Source organism: Colias eurytheme, chromosome 23 (assembly GCF_061535395.1).
Source record: "Colias eurytheme isolate Ceu_HAF_F1 chromosome 23, ilColEury1 Martin Lab GWU primary, whole genome shotgun sequence".
Classification (NCBI taxonomy): domain Eukaryota; kingdom Metazoa; phylum Arthropoda; class Insecta; order Lepidoptera; family Pieridae; genus Colias; species Colias eurytheme.
Genome location: NC_143002.1, coordinates 2,340,318 through 2,354,518, shown reverse-complemented (window position 1 = coordinate 2,354,518; position 14,201 = coordinate 2,340,318). Strand labels below are relative to the sequence as shown.

The window sequence follows — 14,201 nt, the reverse complement described above, 5'->3', positions numbered from 1 at the left end:
CCGTGAGAATGATGAATTATTAATGTTTAAATATTTAACTCGGAGACATTTCAACAAGTTTGTTGACCAGATCAATAAGTTAACTAATATTATAATAATATAGAAAATGCAATCCTATCAAATTGTTCTATAAACAAATAGGCTCGAAATTCTTTTTTGAATGTCGTCTTATAAAACATTCATTGCAATTAACACCTTATTTACTGGCAGTAAGGTTCAAAGTCTATTGTATTGTAAAACTCTGCCTTATACAAGTGAAGGCAGAGTTTTGCTTCGGACAACTTTAAAGATACATATAATTTAATTATTTTACCTCATTATTCATATGCGGTGACTTCGGTCGTGGTGTTTCAGCCCGCATGGAGTCGACGAGCACGCGCATACCGGGGCGGGACGACGCCTTGCTGCCCGGGCGGGAACTCGTGCGTGTGCTTAGGCTTGCTGTACATATATGAATGTATTAATATTTTGGTCATTTATTTAGTTTTTGACGTGAAAACTTCTTTAGTGGCGTTGAGCACTTGGGTATAAAATCATAAACTCGCGGCAGGACACGTGACCTGACCGAAAAAACTTAAGACGGATACCATTCCAAAATATCAAACATGCTCAACGTTAATAATCAAGTTTTCACTTCTGCCGGCACTCCCGGAGTGCAACCCGTCTCTTTTGACGTGACAACGTCTTATAATGCGATAGAGCCGGCTGCACGCATGAAAAAACATGATTCATGCGGCGTTACCTTGCTCTGAGGCGTTCCATGTAAGGCTTGAAGTGCAAGCGAGAGCGCGGAACGAGCGACAAAGAAGCACAATCGGACATTGTCACGTTCAACTATCGTCAGTAAACTGACTTTACAGACAACCAATTTTTTTTTTAATAAAATACGACACTAACAGGGCGGGCGGTGGAAGTGCGGCGAGGCGGGGGGCCGGTCGGCCGGCGTGACGGGCCCGCGGGCACACAGTACTCACACGGCGGGCGGTGGAAGTGCGGCGAGGCGGGGGGCCGGTCGGCCGGCGTGACGGGCCCGCGGGCACACAGTACTCACACGGCGGGCGGTGGAAGTGCGGCGAGGCGGGGGGCCGGTCGGCCGGCGTGACGGGCCCGCGGGCACACAGTACTCACACGGCGGGCGGTGGAAGTGCGGCGAGGCGGGGGGCCGGTCGGCCGGCGTGACGGGCCCGCGGGCACACAGTACTCACACGGCGGGCGGTGGAAGTGCGGCGAGGCGGGGGGCCGGTCGGCCGGCGTGACGGGCCCGCGGGCACACAGTACTCACACGGCGGGCGGTGGAAGTGCGGCGAGGCGGGGGGCCGGTCGGCCGGCGTGACGGGCCCGCGGGCACACAGTACTCACACGGCGGGCGGTGGAAGTGCGGCGAGGCGGGGGGCCGGTCGGCCGGCGTGACGGGCCCGCGGGCACACAGTACTCACACGGCGGGCGGTGGAAGTGCGGCGAGGCGGGGGGCCGGTCGGCCGGCGTGACGGGCCCGCGGGCACACAGTACTCACACGGCGGGCGGTGGAAGTGCGGCGAGGCGGGGGGCCGGTCGGCCGGCGTGACGGGCCCGCGGGCACACAGTACTCACACGGCGGGCGGTGGAAGTGCGGCGAGGCGGGGGGCCGGTCGGCCGGCGTGACGGGCCCGCGGGCACACAGTACTCACACGGCGGGCGGTGGAAGTGCGGCGAGGCGGGGGGCCGGTCGGCCGGCGTGACGGGCCCGCGGGCACACAGTACTCACACGGCGGGCGGTGGAAGTGCGGCGAGGCGGGGGGCCGGTCGGCCGGCGTGACGGGCCCGCGGGCACACAGTACTCACACGGCGGGCGGTGGAAGTGCGGCGAGGCGGGGGGCCGGTCGGCCGGCGTGACGGGCCCGCGGGCACACAGTACTCACACGGCGGGCGGTGGAAGTGCGGCGAGGCGGGGGGCCGGTCGGCCGGCGTGACGGGCCCGCGGGCACACAGTACTCACACGGCGGGCGGTGGAAGTGCGGCGAGGCGGGGGGCCGGTCGGCCGGCGTGACGGGCCCGCGGGCACACAGTACTCACACGGCGGGCGGTGGAAGTGCGGCGAGGCGGGGGGCCGGTCGGCCGGCGTGACGGGCCCGCGCAGGCGCGCCGGCTCGCTGGTGAGGTACGAGAACGCGGTGATGCGGTGCGGCGACGCGTCCCCCGAGCAGCGGCAGCGGTACTCGCGCAGCACCAGCCCGGGCGACGCGCCGCGGTACCCGCTGCCGTACTGCGCACACACGACAGACACACACATTACGCTGCTATCCAACAAGGTCATTGACCTTTAACAAAAGTTCAAGGTCATTAACCTTTGACTAAAGATCATTTACTTTTATGTGACAAATATCATTGAAAAAAACTTCAAAAACATTTTTTTACAAACTACCCTCACTATAAAAAAATATGTAATTTGCTATTACACACATAGTAAGTGCTTATATCATTCTTTACATACTACCACAAACTTTTCATTCTAGTACAAAAAAATACACAAATCATTATCACAACCACATGCGTGCGTGATACAGGAAAGGAAAATAAAAATATATTCAAAATGATACTAAAAATGAGAAACGTATGTAAATGTATCAACTTAAAACTTAAATAATAATAATATAGCCTCTTGACAACTTACAATTTGAAATCCAGTCAATTTTTTTTCTAACAAAATTAAAAAAAAATACTGCGCTCGATTTACTCACTAAAAATACATTACAAACATATAAATGACTTTTCAAAACAAAAATTATTGTCAAAAGGCTAAAAAAAAAAACAAAATAAAATCGAACCTTCCTATTGAGACTACTGTACGGGCTGCAGTACGACCCGTTGACGCTCGGCGTGCGCGACCGCATCGAGAACTGAACACAAGCATGGTGCTGTCTCACTCGCTCTCGTGTGTTGTTACGTTACACCGTCCCGCTCGCACGTGCGTGCGTTACGGTGGACGTGGGTGGTACGTGACCACTCGTAGAGCTTATTTCTATCGAACTTATTCAATTTTACGTATGAAAATGTTTTTATACAAAATGGAAAAAAATGCAAGTTCGATTGAAACATAAAGCAAGACAAGCTTAAAAAATAAAGCAAATCATAAGTAATTAAAAATAATCTATGGCCAATATCAAAGTGATTTTAAATTAAATAAAATTTCGTTGTCAGTCACTCATTTTGCTTTATTTGCAAAAATGAAGTCAACAAATGAAAATTGGGTAAAAACAATGTGTCGAATTGAATAAATATTACACTGAAAATAACTTATGTAGCCGGGACAAAAACTAAACATACAACATATACAACAGTGAATGATTTGAGATAACTATATGAGTTGCTATGTGATAACATAACATGTATGCACATGCAAAAACAAATCGTACTTGACATTCTTCTAAAAAAATGCAACTCATAATAAAAAAAAATTGTGCATGATGATTTATTGCATTGATATTTGCAACGCGAGTACGTTAAAGTGGTATTTTTTGCATATAAAATATATATTTAAATATTATTTCGCTTTGTGTGTGTCAATATGTGCTCCTCATTTGTGTCACTTGCGTTTCAGGCATTCATACTTCTATGTATTAATAGTCTTATGTGCGGGACATAGAAATCTAAATAACAAGAAGTGCTATAATGTCATAATTCGTATGAAAACTGCTGTCGCCAAAATCAACACATTCAAACCGAAAGCTAAACAGTACACACAAGTAAACTATGCCTTTTATTGGACAGCTTGATTTTAGTGAAAACTAACTTAACTATTAAATTAAGCTTTTGAATATGTATCCTAACGCACGAATTTACGGTTTATTTTAGAATAACATCCCTAAGTATATGAAACTTTTTGCTCCAATACGAACAAACGTGATAATAAGAATGGTCTACTGTGTCATTCATTGTTATTTCGATTACTATGGTGACACTCGTAATACTTGTAAATATTCTATAATTTTAACGGAAAACGGCATTATTACTAAAAAAAAATATTTTCCGATGAAATATTATTCCTTTATAAGTATAATTACAACTTGTGGAAGAATTTCCGCAATGGGAATTGCTGAAACACACCATGTATACACTCATACGTCACCAGAGCAACTGAACAGTGACGAATGCACTGGTGATGTGCAAATCACCTGAGTGGCGACAAGGTCACGCACGCTTACGACTTCTAGTGTCTTGTTATTTAGATTTCTATGGTGCGGGATTATGCACCTAGGTGTGCTTGCATATGTGTATAATGTATGTGTGTGTGTGTTTCTGACCAAGTATCTCTGCGTGCACATATACACCTGCATACGGGCATATAGTGTGCGTGCGTGTGTGTATCGTATATCTAGACATGTGTGAATTTTTAAGTGCGTGTACATGTGTGTGTGTGTGCCTATATATACCTGTAGCTCAGACGACGCCCTATCCAGAGCGAGCGGGTCCAGCGGTGTGAGCGGAGCATGAGGAGCTGGCCCACATCTCGGGTGCCAGATGGCGGCGCCCTGCAGGAACATCTCCTCGCCGTCGCCGAACGGGTCGCCGCACTTGCTGCAGCGCGCGCATGTTGGGTGGAAGTGGTGGTTCTCGCCCGCCTTGAGAGAATATTTTATGTAAATAATAAAGAAAAGATTGTTTTCCAGACCGAAAAAAACCGAAAAAAATATGTAAAAAATTTTGAAAAAAAAAAATTTTGTGAATTTGAAATGTGAAAAAGAGTGAAAATAACAATGAACGAAGGGCATTGTTGTCAGTTGTTATTTGTCCCATATTAAAATTTCGAGTATTATCTCCCGCCTAGAATAGAATATGACGACGTAAATAAAAATAAATTACGGTATATTAATAAACAATCTGAATTGAGCTCCTGGTTGGAGCTCTACATTTTGTAGAACAACTAAAGCTACGTTAATACATCTCATAAAACGAATAAGCGATACTCGTAATGATACATCATAATATTGAAGATCAGCAAATTCCTTTACTATAATTTATCTCCATCAACAAGCTAATTTATATCCTATCCCATACACAATACGGATTAAATTAGCAAATCCAGATTAAAGTACTGTTGACATATCTCGTACATTTCAATACAATTGTTACTCAATTTGTTGTCTACATTAGCTGATTCATTCAATGCACAGCTAATGGATTTGTTCCCAAATTAATGGAGTGGAACGCTATTGTTTTGGAATAAAGGAACCGCTTAATTATTCTTCATCTAACGTAGTGAACCTATAAACAATAATTTTGGTTTTGAAATTAAAACTTCTTTAGCGGCGTTGGGTATAAAATCTTAAACTCGCGTCAGGACACGTGGCCTGATCGAAAAAGCGTAAGACGGATGTTTTTTTTTTAGCCCTTATATTCCATTTGTAACACGGATACCATTCCAAAATATCAAACATGCTCAACGTTAATAATCAAGTTTTCACTTCTGCCGGCACTCCCGGAGTGCAACCCGTCTTTTTTTTTTGACGTGACAACGTCTTATAATTCGATAGAGCCGGCTGCACGCACGAAAAAACATGACTCATGCGGCGTTACCTCGCTCTGAGGCGTTCCATGTAAGGCTTAAAGTGCAAGCGAGAGCGCGGAACGAGCGACAAAGAAGTACAATCGGACGTTGTCACGTTTAACTATTGTCAGCAAACCGACTTTACAGACAACCAATTTTTTTATAAAATAGTATTGTACAGCCGCTGGTAGTCCCGCTCGCAGTAGGGCACGGGCGGTGACGTCACGCGACCCACCTGCAGCACCTTCCCCGATATGAACCGCTGGCAGTAGGCGCAGCGCACGCCGTACAGCCGCTGGTAGTCCCGCTCGCAGTAGGGCACGGGCGGTGACGTCACGCGACCCACCTGCAGCACCTTCCCCGATATGAACCGCTGGCAGTAGGCGCAGCGCACGCCGTACAGCCGCTGGTAGTCCCGCTCGCAGTAGGGCACGGGCGGTGACGTCACGCGACCCACCTGCAGCACCTTCCCCGATATGAACCGCTGGCAGTAGGCGCAGCGCACGCCGTACAGCCGCTGGTAGTCCCGCTCGCAGTAGGGCACGCCGTTGCGGCCCATGTACTCGCCCTGCAGCACGGCGCCGCACTCGCCGCACGCGAAGCACCACGTGTGCCACTGCCGGTCCAGCGCCACCAGCGCCTGGCCCTCCGAGAGCTCTTGTCCGCACCCCGCACACGCTGAAGGGCATATGTACACAAAATAAGCATAACAGAAGCCTGATTCTATGATAGCACATACAGGGTAATGACATTTGACAGACTGAAAGAAAAGGAGATTCAATGTTTTACTGCAGAAGTTTATTCATTTCATTACATAAACACTAACGAAATGTTAAAACAGAATTAAAATGAGATACAACATAATAAACAAAACCTATCCTAATTCAGAACAAAATCGGACAATTACCAAACTAAAATAATACACATCCTGCATCCATCGTTACCATAAGCATAATACAATTCCCAATTCCTACTTCTATCCCATATGACCAATTTCCACTGACCATTAGGATCCAGCTGCCTCTGGTCCACCTGGTCGCGCCCATCACGCGCGTGGTCAGACACGGGCGACGTGGGCGTCACGGGCGCGGGCGACGCGGGCGAGCGGGCCGCGCGCGCCGTGTGCTTCTGCGGCGCGGACGTGCAAGCCGCGCATATCACCTCCGTGCCCGTGTACGTTACCTTCTCCCCGGATGGGAACGCGCGTCTGTAATACGACGATATCAGTTTTAACCCCTTGACCACCGAGCGGCCCAATGAGACCGCGACACAATAGATTTTCTATTGTGTCTGTGGTTCCGGGGCCTAAGTTATTAAGATAATATGTGCTAAAACATGAGAACAAGGCGATAGATGATATTGGGTCTATTATTCTCCATCATATCGTTATAATAACGGACATAAACATGATAATAATCGGATGGTTTGTGACAAAACCCGGCTATGAATATTCACATGACATTGCAAATATAACTGAACTCAGGAAGTAACTATAAAAAGTAAAATGAAGTACAAGAATGTTGAAATACACATTTCAAATTGCATTCCTTCTTTCGCGCAAAATAAAATATTTAAAATAGATGTATCTTACTTTTTATTTCTACTTTATTTTAATATCTACCTAAAAATCAGGTTAACATGGAAGTGGTAACAAAATTCAAAGATATTCAGTTTTAATCGTTTATCAGAACCTCCATTACTATTTACCTTACCTACATTATATGAAAATTTATAAAAACAACACTCACTTGCATCTCGCGCACGTGAAACATTTCTGATGGTAAGTGTTGCCGAGTGCGGAGACCACCTCACCCTCCACATATTGGTTGCAAGCTGCGCATCTCGTGCCGAAAGCACGTTGATAATCCTGGAACATTGTGATATTTTTTTAACTCTAGCTTTTTCCATACAAAAAGAATAGCAAAAGAAGCGACTATAAGTATTGAAAACGTAAAGGATTAAGTACGCTTAAAGTTATGGATACCTCAAGAAATTCTCGTCAGAATTGGAGCAAAACTTTAATGAGAACACGTGAAAATCAAAAGTTCAAAACTAACCATGAAACTTAGTTTTCAAATAAAAAGTAAAGAGGTAACACACATAGAAAAAGAAATGAATTGAAAAATGTACTTTTTTTAGCCAGTTAAAATATACACTATTTCATTCACTAGCATTCCATGTGTCGTGGAGAAAAGCATTTTAATGGAGTCGTAAAGGTTACGATCCACCTACGTCAATAATATTTAATCGTCTGCGTGACGTAAGCTTGTACGTAAGATCTGAATAAAAGTGATCCTTGAACTATGGCCACGTTTCTGTAAGTTTTGTCTCAGTTGATATTTGACTTTGAATTTAATCATGAAATTAAGTGAGCTATGTTATAAAGTAAAAAAAGGCTTACGTTGAATATTTACAAATGGATCGATTAAGGGATCGATACCAATAAAAAACTATCGTCTCTATGTTTTGAGTCGTGTAATCCAGCTTATCAGTTAAGAAGCAGAAATTTTAGATATCCACCATATTATTGACAATACTATATATACCTTTTTTCGAAGATCTGCTTTATTAAGTCAATGCCGACTAAAGAGCATTTTGATCGCAGCAATAGATCATTACCATTTCTGAACATTCACATACTTAAAGTTCTATAAATGGCTTGCCATCTCTATATAGTCCAGGTCTAGAGAAGCAAATAACTAACAGTAAAAGACTGGCAAGTTCAACTCACTTGTGGGCAATAATAGTATCCATCCTTACAGAAGAAGCCGCCTCGGGCCAGCGACGCAGAGCAGGTACGGCAGGTGAAGCAGGCCATGTGGAAGTACTTGTCGGAGACGCGGAGCACCTCCCCGCTGCACTTGCCGCCGCACGCGCCGCATGTTACCTTCCCTGGGGATAACAAAAATTGGTATATTAGACTAATGGTTTCATATTAAAAACAACGTCTTGATATCAAATATACATTTGCCCCCATAGGTAGCATGTAGTCACCTTTGCTCATGATAAAAATAATGGTCAGTATATAATCCTGGTCAAAAGTAAGAAGTAAAAATTCAATGCCTGGTAAATAGTAACGTTTCCTGAACTCTGACTGCTCTTTAAATATACATAACCCTGTAAAAGAGACATATTTCATAAAATATCTGCTATAGCCATAAGAGGCTAGTAGGAAATGTCAGAAATTATTCATACTGAAGTCGTCTAACGACATTAAAGATTTGCTAATTTGCTCAGGATCATTTTTATTGCATCGTATAAAAATGGCATAGAAGATTCTTATTCATTGAAAAATATAGAATAGCGTATTAAAAGCAATCTTATAATAATATGAAAAAATATTATGATTAAGTGAAAAGTTCTAGTTTAGAAGTATTAAAACGTTTTATGCATTCCATTCTTAACAAGAGAGGTATAATTATACGGCTTCCCACTTAGCACTAGCTCTATTTTAACTTGAATAGAAAAAATATAATACTAAGAGTTTAAAGACGATGTCTTTTATTTTATTCTTCATTTTGTGAAAAGATATCGTGATTCTTGGATCACAGAATTGCCTCTATTTACACATTTAAGCACCTAATCAAAGATTTATCACGTTCTATTGAACCAGGGTCAATATTGAACAGATTCGATTGAATTGCCTTATTTAATGGTCTTATTTAATGGGTTTGTTTTAGAAGAACTGGTGACTGGACTAATAATAATTTAATAGTAAAACCGTTATTATAGATTAAAATGGCTTATATACTTTACATTTTTTGCTTTTTCGTGAATATTGAATGTTTCATATTTTTAAAACATTGCTCATAGGATTTCCATTTATAACATTTTTAAAACATTATTTATGTGAATATTTATTAGTTACCCAATATATACAGCACATTCTTGACTTAGTTTGTGCCATTGCCAACATTTTTTTTTCCTATGTAATATTCATACCGACCATTTGATTTCTATCATATCAATCACTCAAAAATATTTTATTTCTGAAAAGTGCACAAAAATAGTACACACTTAAAACCAATAAAAAGTGACGAAATCACCAAGGAATGTGCACTCTTACGCATGATGTAATTCCCTTAATTCTATTACGGCGTAATATCGTACGCGTGCGCACGCGCCGTTCAACACTCGGTATCGATTAACTCCATCAGATTAGGTCGATAAAAGTGCTTTATTAAAAAGCATCCATCTGTGAATTGAACAGCTGTGAATCGGTCTAATAAATCTTATTAGGATGTATACAGTTAACATTAATGTATCTTCCTTTTTAAGGCAAAGAAACCGGACTTCTGTGTTTAATGAGTGTAATGTAATTAGTATTTGCACTACCAGAAATATGCGAAGATATGTAAATATGTACTTGAAATATGCTCACTGATTCAATTATAGAAGAAATCCATAATTTCACCAATTAAATGAAGGATCTCCTGAAAACGTTCGCAAAACTTACTTCTTCCGTGAGTGGGAGAAATATTTTTTGAAGTGAAAACTTCTTTAGCGGCGTTGAGCACTTTTTCTGTAATGGGTATAAAATCTTAAACTCGCGTCAGGACACGTGACCTGATCGAAAAGCGTAAGACGGATACCATTCCAAAATATCAAACATGCTCAACGTTAATAATCAAGTTTTCACTTCTGCCGGCACTACCGGAGTGCAACCCGTCTTTTTTTTTATTGTCGATAGGGAAGAGCTTGACCACAATCTCGCCTGATGTTAAGCTGAGATGTGGTCTAAGATGGTACGCGCTTCCCTAGATAAATTAATGGTTTTCCGTAAAAGTTCTCAAAACAAGTATTTTTTACCCGACTGCCAAAGAAGGAGGGTAATGTTTTTCGAGTGTATGTAAGTATGTATGTATGTCTTTTCCTTTGTGACCACCTGTAGCCTAAACGGCTTGATGGGTTTTGATGTATGAGGTATCGTTAGATTTGTCTTGATTACGGGAGTGTCATAGGATACATTTTATCCTAAAAGTCCCACGGGATAAAGACATAATAATATTTTTTCTAAATTTCCCTTTAAAAAAATATGTATGCGTGTGCAGTCGGGTATTTTGTTTTTTTAATAATAATTGCTTGTTAAAATACTATAATACTGCAAATATATTAAGTTTTTTAAACATTCATATATCAGTAATTATCTTCATATCAAAAACAGCTCGATCACTCATCTCAATGATACCTAACACTTTTCAAGCACATAACATCTCAACTCTCACAGCAATCAATCGTAAATTAAAGGTCAATTTGAATAATTGGCGCTATATAATGGTAGGCGACAAAAAGCGATCAAATACTATGTACTTATCTGTCTGTGTATCACGTCGAACTGGTTCCTATAATGATACGGTGCGAATATCACCTGTAGAGACAGACGATGATTTGTCGAGTACCGTTTACGCTACTTGCAATTAATATAAAATTATAAACTAAAAGCTTTTTATGTACTAAGTACAATTCTAAGAAACTATTTACTTTTAAGTCACTAACAGAAAACATTAAGAACAAAAATCTAACATTAAAACCGTTGTATGTACTAGTTACAATTCTGCGAAACTACCTCCAAAATATTTAAACTGGGCTACTAATAGACCTATAATTTGTTGGTTTAGAACGTACTTGTTAAGTACTATAAAAATAACAATATATTAACTAGGGATGTAACGATACATGATTTTGCCGATACGATACCGATACCGATATTTGTAGTAATGTATCGGCGATACCGATACCGATACCGATATCGATGGCTTGGTAGAAAAATAAATAGTGAATTATGCATAAAAAGTTACCAACATTTAACAGAGACAACTGTTAATCGTATTCTTTTAAATAAAAATGCCAAATCAAAAAACAACAAAACCATTTATTTTAGTACTAGCGGTCCGCCCCGGCTTCGCCCGTGGTACATATTTACGTTTTCTCTACATAAGAACCATCCTCGTACTTCAAGGAATATAATAGAAAAGAATTATCGAAATCGGTTCAGCCGTTCACACGTGATGCCGTGACAACGCGAAACGGGTGCAGACCCGTCGCCTTTTTATAGCTCCCGCCGCGAAGCGCGTCGAACGCGGCAACTGATACACAAAAATAATCCTTATGGCATGATTCTGTATTCACGCGCGATGACTTATAGCGTATTTCATGTATAACTTTGGTGTTTCTACACCGATTTACATGATTCTTTTACTATAACCTGCCCAGGAGTATGAAGAATAATTGTGCCAAATTTGGTTAAAATCCGTCGTGTAGTTTTTGTTTCTATAACGAATATACAGACAGACAGACAGACAGACAAAAATTTTACTGATTGCATTTTTGGCATCAGTAGCGATCCCTTATCACCCCTTCATAGTTTAATGTACAGAATTGGCCTCTCTACAGATTTATTATAAGTATAGATTATTATTTTACGAAGTCAGTTAAACTTTAAGTAATACACATACAATCAGTACCTAATAAAAGTTTACTATTGGTAGAGTTTTTTCAGAAAACAAAGTGCGCACGCGCGGGCGGCCTCCCGCATCGTTCATTGGGCGCGGGTTTTTGAATTATTTGATATCAAAAAAATTGGTTGATTGTAAAGTAGGTTTACGATCGAGATGTTTACGTGATAACATAATGCAGTGGCAGCGCTCGAGATGAAACGGGAGATCGGTCCGTCTCTCTCTCGTTATTGAGCGGTTAGTATCATGAGAATAATAACCATCACGGTATGGGAATTCATCTCCGCGATCGCTTGCCCTGAATAAGGAAGAAAAAGATATACCTGCGATCGCGCTCGTGAGGTTTTGGTGTGACACAAGTTTATGAACATGTCACCCGACTAAAACGATTTTAAAAACGTTAAAAATTAAAAATATTCAAAATTATTTATATCTTTCCTTTACATATAAACAAATTTGTGATTGGAGCACTCCTAGTAAGCAAATAAAATGCTTGTGTCAGTAGGTTCCGCTCTTCCTTAACACTATTACAGAAACAGAAATAAAACAATATGAATGAATACAATGCAAAAACATAAAAGAAAAGAAAGAATTTAATAAAAAAATATCGGTATCGGCTGATTTATTATCGGCGATACCGATATATCGGCTTGCCGATATATCGGCCGATATATCGGTATCGGTATCGGTATCGTTACATCCCTAATATTAACGACATTCTGCTCTTGGGCAAGGGTAGAAATATTTATAGGACTTCGTGTATTCACTAGTGATTAGAAAACTAGTTGCTTGCTCTACGAGACAATTCCTCCGATGTAATCCTAAACCACTTCATTGCGTATTACATTTTCAGAAACTCCAAATGATTATGCTACACTTTCCTTTGTATTTTCTGCCTTCTTTTCTTTATTAAGAACTGCATGCTAATTACAAAAATATCCATAAATATACCATAAACAAAGACATCCGACAATCCCTTTCCTGTCTGCTCTCTTGACTAAGAACTCTACGCTAACAGCAAAAAGTATCAAAAACTACGGAACCAAAGCAATAACATCCGACACTCGCTTGTCCGTCTGCGCTATATGACTCACTGGATAGCCCGCAAGTTTCTTGCTATAACTGATATACAATTGTTATTTGATTGCTGTTACATCGATTTTAATTTCGATTAAGTTCTCAAATACATCTCTACTGCTTTATAATTAAATTTTGATTGACTAGTTTTACTTTTTGTTGCTTTAATAAGTGATGCTTAACACAATATTGCTTTTTATGATACCGAATAGATTTTTTGGAAGGACAAACCTAAATATTTTTTTTTTATGCAGGTTTTTTGACTATAAATTATTCATACACGAAAATCCGAACATTTATACTCAAAAATAAAGTTAAGAAAACGACACAATGACACAAGCAAAAAATATCCTTTGCGATGTGATTCTAGTACAGAATATCTATAAAATCGTTTCTTAGTGTACATTCTGTAGTGTACAAACTGCACATTCCAAGTATTCCTTTATATTCAATTTTACGCGAATATTTAGCATTAAGAAATTCGTCACGACCTACGCTTGCGCGTGACCACGCTCTATATTATTCGTAACATCGGGTTAATAATAACATACCTAATGCGTGTGAAATACGATGTAAAGTCACAACACATTCCAGAAGTTCATACACACCCGCAATATATGGCCATATTTACCTTAGAATTATATTTATACTAATACATATAAAGCTGAAACGTTTGTTTGTTTCCTTACTTGAGTGCCAACTGCTAGTTTGATTTGAAATATTATTTCAATGTTAAATAGTCTATTTTTCGAGGAAGGAAATATATTACATAGATTACAGACTCTATATTATCACGCATAGTAAATAAATTTAAAGAATCTGTTTGTAACTAAGTCTACGAGTGCATGCGTACGGTACTCTGAACCCACTTTATTTTTATGTCTGTCTCTGGAACACTCAAACTAAAACTATAAAAAGTTAGATCTGTGAACAAGATTTTTACTCGCAAATGGTCCGTAAACCTAAGTTTATATCTATGCAGCAAATCTAAATTTGATTAGTAGACATATTTTTCAAAAAGTTATGAATACATAAATAGCTCTGGAAAAAATTACCATTAACGACATATTTCTCTATTACCTATTATATACAATAGAAAAGCTGAACTAAATAGCATAGCTAATTCATGAAATTCAAGGTTCGCA

General features: G+C 40.7%; 1 protein-coding gene across 2 annotated transcripts in view; it reads right to left on the bottom strand.

The window, feature by feature from the left end:
- Positions 1 to 14,201, bottom strand: part of Unc-115a (actin binding LIM protein Uncoordinated 115a) — a 92,797-nt gene that overhangs the window by 14,500 nt on the left and 64,096 nt on the right. Inside the window, exons 2-9 of one of the 2 annotated variants that reach the window (XM_090115411.1) lie at positions 8,256 to 8,416; positions 7,273 to 7,391; positions 6,529 to 6,731; positions 5,982 to 6,202; positions 4,410 to 4,598; positions 2,805 to 2,876; positions 2,053 to 2,242; positions 314 to 441 (exon numbers count right to left, since the gene is read on the bottom strand). In XM_090115411.1, the coding sequence (XP_089971537.1) occupies positions 314 to 441; positions 2,053 to 2,242; positions 2,805 to 2,876; positions 4,410 to 4,598; positions 5,982 to 6,202; positions 6,529 to 6,731; positions 7,273 to 7,391; positions 8,256 to 8,416 (1,283 nt within the window). Of the gene's footprint in view, positions 1 to 313; positions 442 to 2,027; positions 2,243 to 2,804; positions 2,877 to 4,409; positions 4,599 to 5,981; positions 6,203 to 6,528; positions 6,732 to 7,272; positions 7,392 to 8,255; positions 8,417 to 14,201 lie in introns of both variants that reach the window. The other variant, XM_090115410.1, reaches the window with a different exon arrangement.